Source organism: Tyto alba, unplaced genomic scaffold (genome assembly GCF_018691265.1).
Source record: "Tyto alba isolate M040663 unplaced genomic scaffold, T.alba_DEE_v4.0 Super-Scaffold_21, whole genome shotgun sequence".
Taxonomy (NCBI): Eukaryota; Metazoa; Chordata; class Aves; order Strigiformes; family Tytonidae; genus Tyto; species Tyto alba.
The window spans coordinates 6,633,268-6,655,156 of NW_024881295.1; the positions used below are offsets into that span (position 1 = coordinate 6,633,268).

General features: G+C 38.6%; 1 protein-coding gene across 1 annotated transcript; it reads right to left on the reverse strand.

Moving 5' to 3' along the window:
• Positions 1-5,342: 5,342 nt before the first annotated feature.
• Positions 5,343-21,783, reverse strand: RIBC2 (RIB43A domain with coiled-coils 2). The gene is made up of 7 exons (XM_042795413.1): positions 21,663-21,783; positions 17,406-17,487; positions 15,557-15,901; positions 14,774-14,892; positions 8,201-8,428; positions 6,476-6,642; positions 5,343-5,491 (listed from the first exon to the last, which is right to left on the reverse strand). Exons 1-7 carry the CDS (start codon positions 21,777-21,779, stop codon positions 5,410-5,412), a joined length of 1,140 nt encoding a protein of 379 aa, XP_042651347.1. The 5' UTR covers positions 21,780-21,783; the 3' UTR covers positions 5,343-5,409.
• Between the last annotated feature and the right edge of the window lie 106 nt (positions 21,784-21,889).

Genomic DNA, 21,889 nt, shown 5'->3' on the forward strand with positions numbered 1-21,889 from the left:
CTAAAGGTGCATGTGAATTCCATCAATACCATGTTCACTCTTCACCCCTTTATCTGCTTGTTCACATTCAACCATAGAACCAATCTTCTTTTTTGCTACATGACTCTTGCTTACTGAAAAACTAAAAGTAAATACCATTATATGAGTGAAATTATATTATGAGGTATAGGCAGTGACCTGCTCATGAAAGTTAATACTTGCCTTTTCAGTAGGGAAATAATACAGTTGATGGTTAATATGCTATGTTATAGAAGTATAAACTTGGAAACTTAAAAGCAAGTAGATATTTGTTAGAAGTATTTCCCGGATGTAACTCGGGAAGTATACAGCAGCACTAGATTAAAGCAGATGAGAGAATGAATAGACCGGGCAGGGAATAATCATTAGTTTTGGGAGTATTAACTAGACAAATTTTGCTGTCATTAACATCCATTAATTTAATAGTATTGGGGGTTTTTTAATTGTCTCTATAAAAAGATCAATCTCATGCTAGCCTCTCTTCAGAGGAGATAATAAAAATTAATCTATAACATAATATACAATATTCAAGGAAATGTAGTTTAGTATGAAAATGCCTCGAATATGACATTATTTACTCCTTCATAGTCCTTCTAAGAATAAGTTAAAAGCTTTTGTGCATACACTGTATGAAATTTAAAAAATATGAGTGTAAAAAAATCCCAAGAAAAAGAATACTGGACTCATTTCAATCACTGTAACTTCTTTTTTAAACTTTAAATACATACCTTTTCCCAGATTATTCATCCAAGGTAAGTATCAGTAGTGCAGAGAACTGTGATACAAGCAAACTTCTAAAAATTTAAAACACAAATTTAAACATGATAGGTATTGATCACCATTTCCCTCCCTGAAATCAGATCCTTGGATGTACATCTTACCTGAATTACTTTAGTGATGCTCCATGAAGACCATTTAACATGTGGTCAACTTTGTAGTACCTGCATCTCATTAATTGGGCTAATTGTAAGGACAGTAATAGGAACTTATCAGTGTTAAGGAACTTCTTATGCAGCACTCACAGCTTCTTGAAAAGTTGGGGTTTTTTTTAAAAGATTTTTTTTTTTATGAAGAGATAGTTGCTCACTTTCTACTTACAACAATTGTGATTTGCACTTATTCCAATTAACTGTCCATACCCTCATACAGAATATACTGTCTTTTTCACTGCAGTATTTATTAAATATCTACAAATATGACAAAGATTACCTCAGTAAGGGAAACCACCAAACATTTTCAAACAGCACGTACAATTGGTTAATCCTCTTTTAATACGTGTCTACTAATTTCAATATGCAGCAGTAAAAGAGTGACATTTCAAAAGCTGAAGATACCAGTCCACATCTCATTTGTTATAGAGCCATACAGGTTTGAGAAGTTCCTGCACCTCAATCCATTATCACCTACTCTGTTGATATGCCTACTGAAAACATGGCTTGTTTCAATGCAAAATAAAATAAGCAGGTAGAAGATATCAACAATAATCAGTCCTTTTTCACTTTACATTAAGAACATTCTCTACAACTCAACTGTGCTACTTTTTTAACATCTAAAATAATTTTTTTTATATTCTCATAAAACAGGTAGAATATAGCATGGTTGTTCTTGCAAATATGATTGAGGATGCTGAACGTTTTCCAGGGAATTTAGTGGTGCCTGAGTCTACTCAATTACTGAAGTGCCAGTCTTGTTTGAATTTCTATCTAAAGGCTTAGTCGTAGTATAGATGAGAAACCTATCCTTTTCATAACTTCATATAAAAAGATTGCAGGCAAGTGGCTTCAATCATATAGTCAATCCTTCCTTAAGGAAGGTCAAATGTCATCTGAGTAGGTCCAGCATATTTTACTTAAACTGTAGAGCTGTCATAAAGTCTGTAAACACCTACTCACACAAGTTGGACAAATGAAGACAACTTCATGAACTTTTCCACACTTTATTCATTTTCCTGTCAGGTAACTAAAGCTTTAGTTAAAAAAAAAAAAAAAAACAACAACAAAAACAAAACACAAATATCAGAGCCTAAGATATTCTACACAGATCAAACCCAACTTTAGTTAAATGAAAACCACTATAGATAGCCTATTGTTTTATCCTTCTACCCCATTTAATGGCCTTTCTATTTTAAGACACATATTTGCACTCCAGAGATTGTTAATTTAATACAGTGTTTGGTAATACTATAAAGATATCCAGTGATGTGTGAATACCAGTCTGACAAATGAATGGATCTCCAAATGTTATCACATTCGAATCTCTTAAATACCATCCCTTCTTACTTCTTTGTAGTCCGGCTTATCATTGATGGGGCAAGTGTAGTCCTCCACTTGATCTTCCAATACTTCTGAATAGCGCATTCTTCAGTTCCTGAATTCCAGCCACACTGCTTTTCTACCTATTGCTATATATAATATTGATATATATATATATGCAGTATAATTGCTATACTGCAATTAGTTCCACTTCTATTTAATATACTAAAATTGGGACATATATTTTTGCTACAGGTTATCCTGTCCCAAGACACTCCTTTACCCGTTTTTATATTCTACTTACTTGATTTTCTTCTTCCTCTCCATCTAGAGGGATTCACATGATGGCATTTCCCAAACTCCTGTTGTTATTACCTGGTTGAAAATGGTAATTAGTCATATCAGCCTGATCTCACAAGGCCACTATTTCAGCTGAGCAAACAGACCTGTTTGAAAAGATTCCCCTTTCAAGGAATGCAAACAGACCTGTTTGAACAGTTCCCTTTCAAGGGGAATGCTTCCTTCAAACATCTCAAAATCCTTGTAATAATATCTATCTTGAGAACCATGCATTCCTCATTATTTTCACAAAGATGAGAAAAACTCCTTAGAGTTTACCTCAGCCTCAGTTTATTTAAACATCTTTCCTACTTAGCTTGGTGTAGTCATCTGCAATCTGTTTCACCACAATTTTAAGTTATCACTTATCACTTATCCTGATGCAAAGAACAATCACTGGACTCCATGCCAATATCATCAGGATGTTTTTACCCCAAGTTTACATCCCAGATTCTGCCAAGCTACACATACTTATTTCAAGTTCTATTCTCATAAATGACGCCTCTCTTTTTATTAAGGGTTCACAATCTTGGAGGGTTTGGATATTTAACTGAATCGCTCATCTCTTTCATTCCTTCTTCAGTTTTAGATCACTAAGTCTTCTAATGCTTTTTCCAGTCCTCTGTATTTCATCTCCTTCCCTTCTGGATTTCATTTTCTGGTTATTTCCCTCATCTATTTCTCTTGTGCAGTTGGTTTCTTACACTCCTCCATATTTTCTTCCCATGTGTTTCACTTGCTCATTTTTCAAATATCTGTCGTGGTTTAGGCCTGGTTGGCAGCCAACCACAATGCAGCAGCTCTCTCTCCCTTCCCCTCCGGCAATGAGAAGGGACAGAGATCCAGGCTTGGGGTTCAAGACAGGACTGGGATGGGGAAAAATCCCCCTTTATGATCACAAGCAAAAGGCAGACTCGTTAGGGGAAGAAAAAAAAAACCGTACATTTATTACAGACACTAACAACACATAACAGAGTAGGACAGTGAGAAGCATTGCCACATCTTGAGAACACCTTCCCCCCACCCCTCCCTTCTTCCCGGGCTCAGCTCTGCTCCCAATATCTCTACCTCCTCCCCCAGTGGCGCAGGGGCAGGGAATGGGGGGTGCAGTCTGTGCTGCTGCTTCTTCCTTCATGTTCGGTGAGGGGAGTGTCCAAAACTTGTTCCCCCTGCTCCATCGTGGTCCCCCTCTCACAGGAGACAGTCCTCCACAAACTTTCTCCGACATGAATTCCTCCCACAGGCTGCAGCGTTCCCCACACTGCTCCGTCATGGGTCACTAACTTCCTCCGACTGGATTCCCCCCCACGGCTGCAGCCCTTCCTGAGCTGCTCCGGTGTGGGACTCCCCCGCATGCTGCAATCCTCCCAGTGCTGAATTACAGCAACGGGGCTGCTTTTTCCCATGAGACCCCGGCCTTCTTCAGGCACAGAACCTTGATCAGCTGAGCAGGAGCAACAGGCCACAAATCAATGTCTGCTCCACCGCAGATCTCCATGGGTGGCAGGGGGGGGCCGCCCTACCGTCTCACCACAGGATACAGGGGGGTCTCTGCTCTGGCACACCTCCCCCCTCCTTTCTTCCTCCGTTCCTCCACTGACCTTGGTGTTCACGCAGCTCCAGCAACTCCTCCTCACAAGTCCCCCTTCCCATCACCACGTCCCTTCTTAAATACGTTATCACAGAGGCGCAGCTGATTGGCTCAATTTCCCAAACAGAAGTGGAGCTGACGTGGAGCTGGGGGAGCTTCGAGAAGCTTCTCACAGGGGCCGCCCCGATAGCCCCCTCCCCTGCCACCAAAAAAACTCCACCACTCACTCAAACCAGGACAATATCATTGATTGGCTCTTCCATTGATAAGTCAATTCTGCAACCATAAAGACAGGAAGCAAACTGTTTCCCTGAATTACCTTGCACAAGCTGAGATTTTTCTCCTTGATTTTGTTTGGTACATGACTGCTTTTTCCCGTCTTCCATCACATCTGTAAACTCTCCCTACACTCTCCTTTAGAGGCACATTGCCCTTAAATTTGCTCTGTTATTTCTAATGAGTGATGGTGTATGTAGGAATGCTTTCCCCCATACTTCTTCCCACTTACTATAACACATATTCAATTTCTGTGCCATGCCTCAATGATATAATCACCTCAGTAACTACGGAAAACTTCCCTTCTTATTCCTACTATTCAGGAAATAAAACCAGTATTTCTGACCAACTTGTCCATTTCTTCCTCTTTGCTTGCTTTTGTGACTGGCTGCTTTTTTTGCTTTAACCCCCTCTCCCCGCCGCCCCACCCAAAAAAAACAAACCTGACAAAAACACCAAACAAAAACAAACAACAAACAAACAAAACCACAACTTTCTGCCTAGGTCATCTTTCTTCCCTCCCATAGAATCTGCTAAGTGTGCATCACTTGTGATCTATGTCAGTCAGCATTCCCCTCTGACCAAGTTGCATAACGTAGTATTATATTTTAAATTGTAATTCCTTTCCAGAAATTGATTCCTAAAGGCATGGATAATGTAAGTATTACAGTTAAGCCTAAGACACAATAGTCAAACAACCTACTATTGACTCTACTAATACTTACTTTTTAGAAAAACAATCAACTTTAAAAATTCTTACAGTGTTTTCCTCTTCTTAGAACAGACGTGGACTAGCAAACTGTCCTTTAGTTTGAGTGCACTGTTTGAACAGGGTAGGAAACAGATAAAAATATCGAAACACAGGATTGCTCTACTGAAAATTTTAATATGTCTACATACTTCTGTATATTTCAGGTTGATTTATGCAGAATGTCATCGGCTGGTTGTATTAAACTGTGCATAATACTGGCTTGTTGGAATATTTGAATATTCTTCTTCTTTAAGATAAATATTCCTAGCAATAAATAAAAAAATGCAGTTATTAAATGTTTTCTCATGGTAATAGAAGTAACCTCAGAAACCTAAAGAAGATCTAATGCATAAACACTCATAAATGCTCATAAAATTCTTAATTATTATAAATTGAATTTAATATAACTAGAACTAACTTTTTCTCCAAAATGTATGCCATGTCTCAATATAGCAAACTTTTTTTTTTCACCCTAAAATAACCTTCTAAATATGCCACAGTGAAAAACTAAATTAACACAATTACGAATTTTTGCTTTCAAAATAGGAAAGCATCAGGTACTGGAAATTCTTTTGCAAAATGTATGTATGCATGCATGATTAAAAAAAGAAGAAAAAAAGAAAAAAAAGAAGGCTGAAATAATAGAACACTATCACTTGGTTTGATTTTTTTCTTTCCTTCACATATTAACTTCCTCCTTTCCCATTAGAGCAGACACAAGACTTGTCAACCAAGACATGTCCAGTGGTTAGCTGAAGAATCATCATCTAGTTTTGTCATACATAATAGAAACACTCCATTTGTGCCACTAGCTTAACTCTGAACTATCAGAAACTGGTACTTCTTCTGATACCCATCCTTTTTTGTTTCAGAAAACTAAGTTAAATTGAACAAACATGTACTGTTTTATACCCAATATAATTTTCTGCATATTTAATTGTATTTATTCTCTATTTTTCTATCTATATAAATTATCTGTTGTCAGTGGAAGGCTTGTAAGAATTCCAGCTACTAATTCATACATGTAAGTCAGTAACCATCATAAGCTACTTTTTGAAGATTGTTTAAATAGTACTGAAAAACACACTTAAGCTCATTTGTCGATTTTTTTTTTAGAAGTATAAACTTGTAATGATTGGATTAAAGAAGTAACAAACAACACAAGTTTAAAAGCTCTTTGAAAGCCAAGCTATTGTGATAATGGTAAAGAGTTTTATTTGAAATGAAGAATATGCTTTTGGTACTTACTTTGATTTCTGCTCCCGAGATAGCTCGGCGTTTACATTATCTAAAGCTCGGCGGCGTTCCCGATTCTGTCGTTGCTGATGCCGCTCTAAAATCAACTGCGCTCTTGCAGCCTGTATACTTTGCCTGTCCCACTCAGCATCTCTTCGGTGTTCTTCCTCTTTTAGTCTCTACAGGAGTGAAAAAAATGCTCCAGTTTCTCTTTGTTCAGTGACAAAATAGCCTACATAAAGTCTGTTTGCTAAATTCATCCAAACAAACTTGCTTGCCTTTACTGAACACTAGGGGTAGCATTTGAAATAGGGAGAAAAAGTAAGCATTTCCAAACTAGGTAGGGGCCCATGCATCAGGCCGAAGTCAGATACTGCAGATGAGAAACCTACCCTTTTCCACGGAGCAAGACAGACTCCTACCCCTGCACAACGTAAGAAATTTAGGATTTGCTGCCTGGCAGAAGTAAGTTAATCAGTAGATTACTACTTCTCGCTGACATATTAGCTCTCTGAAAAGCCAGAACAGGAAGACAGATTTTTTTTTTTTTTTTTTTTTTTTTTTTTAAGTTCCCATTAGTAAGAATTGTAACTTCTTGAGGTCAGAAGTCAGTAGATAGGGCTATGGCTTATAATACAGCTAACTCAGTGGAATAACTGAGCCACCAATATCAGATGAGTAGACCCAAACTGTTTTCCCTCTGCCCCTGTTATGTTATGATTTCCTCACTTCTCATGTGGCATCACATTGAACTGGTTCAAGAAACCAGGCCTGCAAAAAACCCTCACTTTTCTGCTGGGCCTCATTTCTGCCAGCTTAACTGCTTGAATGGGTTCACTCTAGGGTCAAAGGAGAGCCAGGAAAAGGACAATTCTATCTTCAGCTTTAATAACAGCTGTAGATATGACAGTGTAGCATATGGTATATCAGGGATTAAAAAATAAAATTGAACAGCTATTCATTAGCTGTTATGAATCCAGCCTCTGCACTGAATGAGGTAAGTAGCTTCCTATTTCGCAATAGCTAGGCCTATACACTCCTCACTGCGTAGGAAGGGTAGATTTCTTCATTTTGACTGCCTGCTTCCATACCCCTTTAGAGCAGCAATTACTAGCAATATTTATGCTGTTGTAACTCTATCCCAGAGCATGGCTCAGTTTTGTGGGATGGTTGAAAGAAAATTCTGTTCCATTCATGAACTTTTAAGACTATGCAATATGCCTAAGCAGGATCACTGGACCTGTTCTATTTGTCTTGCTTTAAGCCCCTTGAGCATGAGAACCCGACTCCAGCCTGCCCTGCTCTCACCCTCAGCTCCTGGATCTTCTTCCCCTATGGAACAGCCCACTCCTGCTCATCACTTGCAGACAGCTTGTGCAGTCACAATCCCTAAACAGCACCATGAAGCCCAGGTCTTGGGCCGTGCAGGACCTTGCTCCTCAGCTGGGCCACCACGGACCATCCCCCAGGCCCCTTGGCCTTGTGCTCCACAGCAATCTTCCTCCCAGTCCCATTCCAGGGCTCCAGCCCACTCCTGCTGCTCCATGACATTTCCCAGCTGCTTCCACAACACTGTGTTTGGTTTGGTTTATTAAAGTTTGGGTAAAATTCAGATCAAGGGAAAACACAGTCCTACAGTGGGATGTGCAGGGCAAACAATAATATTTGCTTCTACAAACATTGTCTACAATATTATTAACAACCAGGGATAAAGAATATGCCCATAAGTTTAAATACCAGTTTCTCCAGAACTTGTTGCTGTTGAGAGTACCGGATTGCCATCAGCTGATCCTGATTCATTCCCTTCCATCGATCTGGGATCACACGATGTCTACCAAAGGAACTGACTGCTTGTTCAGGGTTTTCAGAAAGTAAGTCTCCTTGAAGGAGGCTGGAAATTTCATCCATGTCATCTTTCATCTTTTTACACTTTTCCAACTTCTTTCTCTCAGCTAGTTCAGCAGCCTAAATTCAGTGAAAGGAGAGAACTGATAGATTTTCCAAGAGAAAAATATTAACTAAGGGATGCAACCAAGTTAGCACATCATAACAGATTTCTTTCCAACTTGCATACAGTTGCCAACAGGATCACATACACATATTGTGATCATGGTCCTACTGGCTAAGATTGAAAATCTAATGGTATACATTCCCTTAATGTTGTCAGATCACATACAGCAAGTAATCTGGGGAAAAATAATTTTGTTTTATAAGGAAAGCCAGAATGAAATAAAAAATTTCACATTTATCCACAAGCAAACACCAGTTGATACCTGGAAGCCAGACACAACATGGAAGAAATTTGTGATAAAAAACTTACAATCTTTAATCACTAGTCTTGATATATATTACATATTCAATCTATGTGGAGAACATGATTAAGCACTCAAATAAGCAAACAGACGGGAGATGCCTGTTAAGTGTGCAGACGCAGCCTCGAATATGTTCCCTTTGCTGATGCAAAATACAAACTCTAATCATATTATGTGAATGTATCTGTAGTATTAGAAATCATAATATGCATTTCCTATGGAAATCATTGTTCCTAGTGTCCACTATAAGGTCAGTCTCCTTTTCAGAGGAAATCTTCCCCCTTACAAAACTCCAAAAATCTAGTATGATGATTTTACTTTAAATAATAACCTTCCAAATAAGAATTAGACTAAGTAAACTAATTCAAAGTAGAAAGATAATGCTATGCATCATCCATTTCTAGTCCTGTCTCATTCTTCTGTAATGTGTACACTAAGCCATCTGGAACAGTGCACAGCGCCGGCTTCCATCTGGACAGAGGACAGGTAGGTAATCTCCCTGCTAGAGCACAAAGAGCACAAGTTGCCAGACCCGTCTCTCACATATGTATCTTCATCTATATATTGACTGCAACAGACCAATGGATACCCATCTCTCCAGCTTGTCCAGGATTGTCTCATGCTCTGTTCAAAAATCACTGGCTTGAGAATATTCACTTTACAAGTTAAGTAGAGCAGCTCTGTACTTTTCTTGCCAATTAGAAGTTCACTGGTTGGCACACACATGTTTAGAAAGTGGATGAGGACAAATGAAAAATGAAAGGTTGTGCATGAAAAAATTCAGAGCAGGTAAAACAGTCTTCTGTGGCATATAAGATGAAGTTGAAATTAGCAGGCAGAGCAACTAGAAGATATAAACAACTGAGAATGACAGGATTATCTAGACACAAGTGTGGGAACCTGTCCCTTTGCAAATCTCATGGAGAAGAATACTAAGTCAGTAAGCACAGTGATCCATGGCACCAGAGAAGACTGATAACCTGGGTTTACCTCTACATTGATACTTGTTGACTTCAAGTTTGGATGACAGCAGTTCTCCCAGGCATCAAGCCTGGAGACTATATATATATAAAAAGAACAACTTCTATTTGCTCCAAGCAATAGAAGCAAATACAACCTGTCAGGGATCAGACAGAAGAAGAAATAACAAATAATACTATCCTAGATTGATATATTCCATGGCTGAAAGCAGCCTTGTGGTTTTCATTAAAATAACAAAATTATGTGATGTGCAAACAAACTACTAAAACACAAATTCATTTTTCTAGAATTACAAATTAGCTAAGCCACAATTCAACGTAGATGATGCAGAAAACCTCATGTTTAAAAATACTTACCAGCTATCTAATAGGAACATACACTGTACTCTAGAGCAAGAAAAAAAATGTCTACTTTTAGACAAATGGGAAAACTCAAGCAAATAAAATTTGAAGTGGCAAAACATCAATCTCCAATCTAGTAATTACTGGCTCTGCCATCATAACATGCAATAACATGTTGGAAACTAAAGGCCACTTTTTCATCTCACTTAAGTCAGTGACTACAAATTTTACCAGAAGTTTAAAGCAATTTTTTTAATCCAAAATGTGTTCCCTGAAGTTTTTTTTTCCTCCAGAAGAGTCAATAATAATTTGAGAGGAACTACGACGTTACAGTTTCCAAGGAAAAAGAAAACAAAAAACCCAAAGACTTTCAGTCATCTGATGTTTTTGGGACACTGAACAAGAATATCTGTGTATATACTTTTAGCTTATTAATACTGTGAAATGAGCAATTACTTTTTAGTTCTGAAAATGCTCAAGAGTAAATCTCATTTAACAAAAAGTAATTTTGGATGCACCTCACATAATTACTGGCCTGTAATGAAGAATCATTGAAGCTTAGAATGTGTAACTTTTATTTAGATCACTTTATTAATGTCATTCTACTGTGATCTAGCAACAGATCCAAAAAAAACACTTAGAACTTGTAACCGTAACCTTTTCAGTAAGAGGGAGAGCCTAAAATTTCTGAGCTGCCTGGGAATCTTACCGGAGGAAACTCCCAGCTCTGTGCATAGCCATGCATGTAGCACTACCATGCAATGATTAATGACATTGCAAATGAAGGATTTAAAACTCGGAAAATGTATCAGATTTCACCTATCAAGTCAAATCCCTAATAAAACATAATTCATTGATCTAGCATGGAAAAAAACAGGTGCACAAATACACTCTCCTTCATTTATTTTTATTTGTGATCCAATATTATCTATCTATCTTCCCTACTACTAAAAGCTTCCTTTTGCTGATGATTCAAGTCATAAAGCAAAAGAAGAAACACACATAGAAGCATTACGAGGCCAGGACTTCACAAGTTTAGAATAACACCAAGTTTTGAGTGTGTGAGGAACTAACTGCTGCCAATAGAGGACTACAGGAACGCGCAGCTTCTGAAGTTGTTATCACTAGGTCAGAAAGCCCACAGATGACCAGAGTGACCTATCCAGGGTCTTAGGAACTTGTGAAAGAAATATTATTGATCTGTATAGTAAATACAATTACTTTTACTGTGTTATACAGATACTTCTCTCATAGTAGACAACTGCACATCCAGCACATTAAAGCTAGGAACTTCTGCATTGTAAGGTCTGTTAGAAATCAGTATGTGCACTGTTTCCTCATGCCTGAAAATGTGGTTAAAATGTTGAAATATTGATGATTCTGAATATCAAGAATAGAATGTAGGTCATAAAAGATATTTGCACAGCACACTTCAAAGAACGATAAAAAGTTACCATTCTTCTACATTTAGGCACTCGAATATTTCATTTCAGGTGAAAAAAAAAGGCTCCACGGTTAATGCAAATACATAACTTACTCAAAGCCTGAAAAGCTGTTTCTCTGAAGCAGCTGCTGGCTCTGAATGTGTTAGTAACATCACAATGTTGAGTCAACAAGGAACTAGAATAATGCCATGAAATGTCCATTATAACAACATTATCAGGAAAGCTATCAAGCAGCTGTAGTATGCCCAGGAAAAAATTCCAACTACATAAGGTCTATAAGATTGTTAACAAATCTATAAATATAAGGTCACTAGAGACCCTCTGTAATCACATCCTCTCATTTTCTTAGCATTACCTACAAAGGGTCTTGGAAAGGATTCAAGTCCTGTGCTATATAAAACTAGAAGACTTTCTGTTTCAAGAAATGTATCTATCACTCTACTGCTAAACTGGGCATTCCCAAGTGTTACTATCCTTAGTAAGGAACCTCTTACTGCAACAGTAAGATTCTGCTATGGAATCACAATCACATTAAAAGAAGAGAAAAATATATATTTTATTCAGGACTCCAGGTAGCCTTCATCTCTGTAATCTGTCTTGACAAATTAAAATGATTACTACTTAAGCATGAATGAGTTCAGCAAGAATAACTGACATCTTAAGCTAGCAGAAGCTCTTATACCAAGGACAAAAGCAATATTGGTGTCCCTGGTTAACACATACTTAGGTAAAAGAAAATGTGAGAGGAAAGATAACATTAATTTCCTAGACACTATCTATACACACTTAAAATGTTTACAGTACGGGATCCTTCACCACTGGGAAATATGGTACCAAACATATAATCGATTCATTGCCCTGCTAATTAACTCCAGAACAACAAAAAGAACGATGAGCAATAAGCTTCTCAGCAATAAAGTTATTGGCAATGGTATTATGGAAAGTGTAGGAAGCTGAACCACTGTCACAGCAGGCAGCAACATCAAATCTTGTAATGAAGCAGGCTCTGAAGAACTGAGATACCCTACCTTCAGTCATCTGCTGGGATTCTTTACTAATTGACTAGAAGACTGGAATACATGATTTGCTGCTTTTATGTTGTTTTTTCATTTGGGTTTGGTTTAAAAAAAACAATTAAAAAATATATTCTTTACATCCCCTAAATATACTGGCAACCGTAAGGACTACAGATGATGGCCATGGAAATAGTGATTGATCCCAAGACAAATTCTAGGAAATTTATTCCTCTCTGAAGATGCATTCCCACATAATACTTTATCCAAATTACAATAGCTGAAGGTTGCCTTAGAAAGGGTGGGTTTACCTTCTCCCTTCCTTTGCTGCCACCTCCAACTGTGGATTTACCCCTCCCAGTCAGATCTAGCAGTTACTCATTCTAGACCAGAGTTTGGTTTTTTTGGATTTGAGAAATGATCTCACACATCCTGCATCTTCATGATCATTAGACTGACTTCAAGACACACGGCAGAAAAAAAAATGAAAGAAACCTGGGCAACAGGAAAAAGGATTTCCTCTTTTATCAGACACTGACAAGTAGAACAAGTGTGTGTAGAGCAAAATGCAGTGTGAGACTGCACTCTCAAGAGGCTTAGGTCCTCAAACCAGCTGCTCAGAATGCTGAAACTTCTGGAGACTCCTGCTCAATACATTTGAGGTCAGATACAGAGATTTCTTCTGTGAAGTTAATTCTCAGGCTGAATGCCTAGTTTTCTCTCTTGGGAAAAAGATGTATAGAAAATCCCCCTGTAACACAGTTTTCTCTTAAAGATAACATCACTGAAAGGCCTGGAAATCTGAAACCCCTGGCTTGCATGGTTAATAAAGAAAAGCAGCAATCATGGCAGGACATAATTTCAGGGAAAAAGAAGAGCTTTTCTCAACTATTCAGCAAAAAAAAAAAAAAAAAAGGAAAAGCTGAAAACAGTATTATGTTTAAAAAAAAAAAAAACAAAAAACAAAACAACTTTACCTACCTCAGGAAGAAAAAGAGTTGCAAGCTGTAACTCAATCTATACAACATAGCAAGGGACAGTAAGAACTAAGAACAGGCTGTTGCCCCAACCTCCATTATCATACTCTTGTGTTAGAAAAGATAAAGAGCAAGACTTTTTTAATATATTTAATATACACACCAGTTGAGTAGAATGTATATGCCCAAACATTAAAAACCACAGCACACACAAACCTCCCACTCCATTCCCAAATGCTGTCACAAATTTAGGAACTTTTACATGGAATCAATTGGTATGACAACAAGTATTTGGGATACTACTGCTACCCTAAGTGCACTAGCCACTTGGGGTACTTTTCCGGCTGTTCATACACTGTTCAGTAGCCATGCCTTCAAGCAGCAAAAGCTTTTGTAATTATCTTGGGCTATCAATAAACAAAATTATATGCCAAATGTGCCCTGAAAAGCTCAAGCAACACTTACACAAAGAGTACACAAAGTGCACACTTACACACTTAAACCAAAAGATACCATCCTTGGTGTAGGTAATTTTAATGGGGCTTATTTTGATATGACTAAATAAATTTAAAGCTAAGTCACACCAAATATAGTTTAACCAAACTATAGCCCTTTAAGCTGTACATAGAAGCTGAACAGGAATAAAGAATCTGTGCAGTAAAATAAAGAACTGGAGCATGACAAATAATGATACTAAGACAGACAGAGAAAGGTTTATGACATCTTTCCATAGGTTCCAAAATTTGCTTGGTAAACAACCTCAGTATATAAATGACAAGGAAGCAGCCAAAGTGCCAAAACCAGTGCTTGTGGGGAATTAACATAAGCTATAAAGACAAAAAGTTAGTAATATTTCCACACAACAAAAAGAAAACCAGGCAGACACAGCTAAGACTATCTGTCGACTGGTATAAAACCAGAAGGAAGCATGGGAGGCTCTGGATATACCCATCTACAAACTAAAAGTTTCTGAGAGATTGGTGGGTTTTGCTGCCCTCTGGTCAGCAAGCTGAGAACCAGGAGGGAAAATTTTGACAGAGGGTAACTAGATAGAGGATAGCTAGATCCTTGGAGAGGACAAAGTGAATAAATCCTATCTTTCAATTACTGAAACAACCTTGAAAGTTAGCTGCTAGGAAACCTCTGTGAAAACTTCATTACTCATCGTACTTTTGCACATCATCTTTGCCTTCTGTCTCTCCACTTTTTTTAAAAACCCACCAACTTAATACTAAATTTACCTGGGCTCTATTGAAGTCTTTAGTAGCTGCACAAACAGCACGCCTGTTTTCTTCTTCTTTTCGTTGTTGCTCCATAGTCTTTTGGTCAAGTTCAATCCTATTCTTGTCATGAAGATAATCTAAATTAGATTAAAATTAAATTTAGTCAATATTCATGATGTGCCATGAGTAAGCCACTAGAAGACAGAAAGACAGACAGGCAGACAGACAGAGGAGATACTGATACAGTAAGCTGAATTACTATTTCCAAATCCTACCACCGAAGCTTTCCATCTTGGAATTTCAGGTGACTCATGAAATCAGTTTATTATGTAATCCATCTTGTCTTAACAATTAGACAAATTTAAAATGAAAAAGTATGTTAAGTACTGAAGCAAAAATGTTTCATGACAAACTAGAAAAGAAAAACCAGTACTATTTTTTGTGCTCTAGAACAGTAAACATTGGACAATTGGGTCTGATGAAGTAAATATACCATCTAGCATGCAAAACACAGGTAGCTTTTCAGAATGGTTTGATACTTCATTGAATGCGAAAACCAGAAATTAAACATTGGTAATATCACAATCATTACATGGTGTTAAATATAGATTTCTTAAGTGAGATATTGAATACATTACAGCTTGTAACGTAAAAACTGCTGCAGTATTTCTAAGTGTTAAATACTGAATATACTACAATACTGCTATGTCAAACTGACATAATGGGCTATACCATACTTCTGTCAGATACCTCAGAATTTCAGAAAAAGCAGATTAAAACCTCATTATCTTCTTTTATTACCTGTAAATTTTTGATCAGCTAATGCATTCTTCCAGTCTCTCTGTTGCTGAAGGGACCACTCTCTTATCTGCTCCTTTTGAAATTTCATTCTCTGATCATAGTTCAAGTCTTCACCCATAAACTTCTGCAAGCCAGATACAGTACACTGAGGATCATTGTCTGAAACCCGAGCAGGTCTATCCTTCTTTAGAGCTTGTGGATCAGATAGGTCAAATTCACGTCTTGTTTCTGGCTTCTGAAAATTCTTCTGAAATTCAGTGATAGCCTTATTTATGTTTCTGATATAATTTTTCTGTTGTCGTTCTAACATACACATGATCTTGTCATTTCGCTTCATTTCATTAGCTAGAGAAAAATGAACACAATGAAAATACAACTCTCAGAAGTGCATGTGTCATGGAAGTGCACATATAAGATGGAAAATAATATTCTGAAGAGGAATAAATAGAAGCCTTCAAACTTTTATAACTTAGGAAAGAGAATTTGATCCATGAGTACCAGCCCAGCAAAAACTCTGATGTTAGTAGTATTTATCAGTTTTTCAGGTGTGAATTCTCTTATTATGTTGCAATGAAATATATGCATGTGAAACAAAGGCAATAATAAACACTTCTAGAACTATGAGGTTTCATTTGATTAAAACTTGCAGCAACATATAATATGTACTGTATCCTAATTCTTCCATTTACTATTAGTTTACAGTTACAACTGAAATACCTTAAGTTGCTTATTAAGAAACAAACAAAGACTGAGCTCCCAATTAAAGGAACATAGATAGTTGTTTCATAGTTCACAAGGTTTTTCTCACCATAGCACTAAAATAACTGCCTGGCATTAACAGTTTTTGAAGAGCTTAATCGCTCTTGCCTGTTTAACCAAAATGCTGTAGTTGATTTGAAGAAAACCAACCAAACAACAAAAAAACCCCACCAAAACTAGCCATTTAAATATCATTCACAAGAAGAAATAATTTCCTCTGTTTCCAGGCTACACATTGCTTCTGGCAGTTTACTAGGAGTCAGAGTCTGACAGGTATTCTGCCAGGAGAATCACAAGCAGCCGTAGCACAGCATGGAAGTTGGCAGCTCCATTCTAGCACTTCCCGAAACCCACAGATTGCTCAGTCTGTGGAACCTTTTCACAGGATGACACAAGAAAGCATTCCAAACACAGAGGGCCACAAAGGGTTTTGAGGTCAGGGGACACGGATGAAGTATTTGTGTAGCTACATGTTCTAATTCAGCAATGGCTCCAACTTACAGTCCTGTTGTACATGACTTGTGCTTCTAGCTATAGTAATCTATAGAGGATTCTATAGAATTTATACATTCTATTGAAGAATGGCCAGACAGAACATAGGCTTACTCTACAAAAAAGCAATCAAACAAATTTGCCACTACTGTTCTGGAAAGAACAGTATTAAGTAATTAAGATTTTTAAAATGCTCCTGTATTTTCAGGTCTCTAAACAATGTTATTTGTCAACATTTATTAAAAGAAAACACTGAAAATTCTGGCCTATTAAGAAATGTATACCAGTTTAATCATGGCAATATAAATCTTAAGATACTGAGGAAAACACATGCCATACCAACGCAAATGTATGAACATAAATAAGACTACGCATTACAGTATTCAGTTCGTATGTCTGAATTTAGAGAAAAGCCTGCAATTGTGCTTATATATATCTTGATTGCTACATAGAACTATAAGGCAAGATTCAAGGAGATAGGCTCCATTTGGTAATAAATATGGCGATTTGAAATACACAAAGGGAAAAAGCAAGCAGGAAGCAGATGGCAGATTACGTTTAACTCTTCACAGAAATATCATAGTATCTATGAATATACCAAGTTCTTCATTTCGTGCTTTTTCAGCTGCTTCTTGAATTTTTCTATCCTTGACCTGGGTGTCCAATGCATCTTTATCAACCTATTAAAATGAAATAAAAACAGCTCTTTAAGAGATACTATGTTTGAATGATTAAAACCAGGCATTGTCAAGCTACATTGATTCACAGTGGTACAAGATACATATAAAAACCACTACCAGCAGACTACATACACATCACTATTTAATGTAGATAACATAAAAAGAAAATCCAGAAACAGAAATTCTGTGTTTGCTTCGGTTTAGTAATGATAGGTATATTCTTGCACTGAATCAGAACAAAACACCACATTTACATGATATATGGAGCTATAAACATTTTAAGCTGCATTACACAGTATGTATTTTCCCCATTAAAGCTATCATTACTTTTTCTTGTTGTTCTGCTTTCATTTATAAATCAGGTAAGTATTTTGACAGTCAGGATGACAGGGAGTTGTAATAATTCAGATTTGGAAAAAAAAAAAAGGTTCACTAAAAGTGCACTGAAGAAACAATGAGGGTAAGAACGAAATTTTCCAGTCTTATCTGATAAGAGCGGCATTCGTGTAGCTGCCAAAATGCAATATTAGGTGCCACTTGAGACACATGTAGACATCTACAATGACGTAGATGAGCTGACAAATATGGTACAGTATATTGACATCCTTGGAGAGTGATACCTGAGCAAAGCATTATACCCTAAGGCACATCATCAAACGGTAGCAGCCACCTACATTTCAGGCAAAAGAATCAGGTCCTATATTTATCAACAGAAGGTAGGAAATTAATAAGTAGAAAACTGGATTTTTAATTTTTTTTAAATTTTTTTACTGATGAAGTCACTTAATGTCTTTAAAAGATTTGTCAAAAAACAATGACGGTCCTTCAAGAATCCAGCTAAACCTTTGCCTAAGACCTACTCAGATCAAGACAGTAAAACCTAAACAGACCATGGCTGAAAATACACATTGTTAATGCTGTAAAGGACTACTGACTATACCAATCAGGCAAAGAGGTAAATCTGTAAGCAAGGATGAAACCATAAGAATTCTACAGGGTATCATTGTCCAAACCCAATGGTGTCGTGGGCATTAAAAGTTAACTCATTCAAAGGTCCCATTTAGGAAATCAAGCTTTCGGTACAACTATAGGAAATACTGTTAAAAGAAATTCAATACAACTTCATTAGTAGTTTTTGGCAATAATACAGATTAATCAATGTATTGACTTGTGTGTGCAAATTCAGTTATGCTATCAGCTCTCTCCCATTTGAACAGCTTTCACTTGAGAAAAATACATCCCTAAAATGACCACTCCTAGTCATACAAAGCTACAGGTTTAACTTTCAAGTGTTAAAATAACAAATCCCTTACTACAAACAGTTTGAAGCAGCTAATTTCTAATCTAGTTGTATTTATGTATTTATGTTCATATATAAAAGGAAAGTAATTTTTCATTTGGACTACTCCTCTGATCTCTTTTAGGGAATGAGTGATTTACTGAGGATAAATTCTTAAATCTGTAAGTGAAGAGAGCGGTATCTTACTTTTCAATTACTCAGATGAGGGAACTGATGCAGAAGTCAAAGTAATAATAAAACTAGTGATAATCAAGAAAAAAAAAATCTGTTTCATTCTGCTTTCCAGTCAGTATATTACGTCCATGTCTTTAAACTACTCAATCTCTGCCTAAGGATTTGTGGTGTCTAAGTCAAATATCACCTTGATTTTAAAAATTTTGTCAGAGACAGCTGCCCAGCTAAACTGGTGTGGGTTTAGCTGCCCAGCTAAACCCACATCAGAAGCACTGATCTAGTATATCTCTATATAGATTTGTTGACTCTTCATGCTTTAGACTTGGCCTTGACTTCAAAGAACAAGGACAGCCCCTCCTGTCAGCAGTCATTGTTCAGCCAATCAATAAGGTACATTGAATGACATTAATCAAAATATCCATGAAAGTATTTGGGAAAGATGATCAGATGATGTATTTCAGCATTGCTCAATAAAGTACACCAAGATATGCTATTTCATTAGCTGAGAATTTATGGTTTACGTTTCATTTTTAAGTCTGTAGAAAAGCCATCTTACAGAGCAATTATGTGTTTTCTGATGAAGAAATTTGAATTATCATACTATATCCACCTTACATCTGTTAAAAATTATTAGCTCCTTCTACCTAAGTAGATTGTTGCCTACCATATGTGTCAGGATGATGTATCAGGTGGACAAGGTGTCCTGTTCATTAAGTGGGAACATAGTTGCTCTGCAACTATGAGGACTTTTGCATAAGAGTAACAAGAATGAATCCAAGGCACTATCAGAGGTAAGGTGAAGATATCCTTCCACTGGCTTGAGGCACGTTTCCATACCTGGGACAAGATGGATCAAAGTGACATCTGTTGCAATTCTACCAGTCCAATTAAGTCAACAGATTGGACTTATATTCACCAATTCTAAATTTGGTTCTATGCTTGTTAATGCTACAGCACTTACACGTGATATATGCATCAGCATAGAGCAATCAAAATAGTTTACAAGCAAAATTTTAACATACTTCACCTCACAGCACTCTTTCCTCCATACACACGCACAGAATCTTAACATGGACCTTTGGACACATTACAGTAAGATTAAATGAACTATTGCATCCAAACTGTAAATAGGTATTAAATACAGCATAATTTCCTGTCATTCAGGGTGCAAAATGCATAGATGACTAGGGAAAACCCATCAGAATGAGGTAATCATGCCCACAGATCTTCAAAGACTGAAGGGTGTTCACATCCTGACATCCACTCCAAGAAAAAATCAGGCACATCAATTAATTCCATATACAAAACATGGCCTGATGCAAAATAGGGACCAATTGCAAGATCCTTTTCAGCAATAAATCGCTCACAGCACTGATACTAGCTTCTAGTAAGAATCAAGCCGATGAGGGAAGTATCGGTAGCCCAGAGAGGTAGAAAACACTTATTTGTTTACGCCACATTGCATGAGATGACTTTGCAAGTTTCTGGCTTACCCCAAAGTGGGGTAAAGTGGAGGGAAAACTGACTATGAGCCAGCAATGTGCACTTGCAGCCCAGAAAACCAACCGTATCCTGGGCTTCATCCAGAGAAGTATGGTCAGCAGGTCAAGGGAGGACATTGTCCCCCTCTGTTCAGCTCTAGTAACACTCCACCTGGAGTGCTGTATGAAGCTCTGGGATCCTCAGTGCAGGAAAGACACGGACCTGCTCAAGCGGGTCCAGACAATGCCATGAAAGATGCTCAGGGGCCTGGAACACCTCCCCAGTGAGGACAGGCTGAGAGAGTTGGGGTTCAGCCTGGAGAAGGCTCCCGGGATACCTTATAGCAGCCTACCAGTGCTTGAAACAGGCCTACAGGAAAGGTGGTGGGGGATTCCTTAGCAGGGGGTGCAACAATAGGATGAGGAGTAATGGCTTTAAACTGCAAGAGGGAAGATTCAGATTAGCTATAAGGAAGAAATTCTTCCCTGTGTGGGGTGGTGAGACGCTGGCCCAGGGTGCCCAGAGCAGCTGTGGCTGCCCCCTCCCTGGAAGGGTTCAAGGCCAGGTTGGACGGGGCTGGGAGCACCCTGGGCTGGGGGGAAGGGGGCCCTGCCCAGGGCAGGGGGGTTGGAACGAAGATGATCTTTAAAGTCTCTTCCAACTCAAACCATGCTAGCATTCTATGATAGTAAAGCATATTACATTTTTAACTCCTACACAGATACTTAAACACAAGTCCTGATCTTTCAGTCCTGTTAAAGAAAAATGAAGTCTTGCTCTTGAACCCTATAGCAATGAGACACAAGTCTCTCCCTCAGACTCTCACACACACTCCCCCGCTCCCCCCCCCAGCAACAGCTGCCAAAAATAACTGTCGACGATGCCTAGCGAGTATCAACTTACGTTCACCAGCAACTTTTTAAAAGCGCCTCAGCCCTTTAAGAGACACAATGAGAAGTTTTCTTCCCGTTTCTCCCCTTCCCCGGAGTCACGGGTGCTCACAGACACCCCCGAGGCGCTGAGGGGGCCGCCTCCCGCCTCCCCCCCGCTCCCCAGCCTCTCCCGCCCAGGCCGGCAGAGCTGCCCCCTCCTCTGGCCAGCTCTAGGGCTCGCCCCGGCTCGAGACCGGTCTCCTCAGAACACGACGCCATCCCCCCCGCTCCACGGGTGGGTGGGTGGGTGGGGTGGGGGGCCTTGGCCCCCGATGACCATCCCTCACCCCGATGGTGCGGACTCGCGCGTTGAAGATGCGGCTCTGGCGCTGCCGCTCCCGCTGCCGCCGCCGCTCCAGGGCGGCAGCCTCCCGCAGCTCCCGCTGCAGCGCCGGCCCGCTCATGGCGCTGAAGAAGGGCGGCAGTCGCGCGCGGGCCACAACACGCGGGGTCGCGATGGGAACGGCAGCCCCGCCCCCGCCTCGTGGCTGAAGGCTCGAGGCTTGAGCGGCGG

Bases quoted from the DNA above. Each gene is read 5' to 3' on its own strand.
- RIBC2 (XM_042795413.1), bottom strand. From the start codon at position 21,779: ATGAGCGGGCCGGCGCTGCAGCGGGAGCTGCGGGAGGCTGCCGCCCTG. The intron at 15,902-17,405 runs GTATATTCATAG...ATTTTTCTCTAG, and splicing joins AGCACGAAATGAAGAACTTG to CTAATGAAATGAAGCGAAAT. The intron at 14,893-15,556 runs GTAATAAAAGAA...AATCTAATTTAG, and splicing joins AGCTGATCAAAAATTTACAG to ATTATCTTCATGACAAGAAT.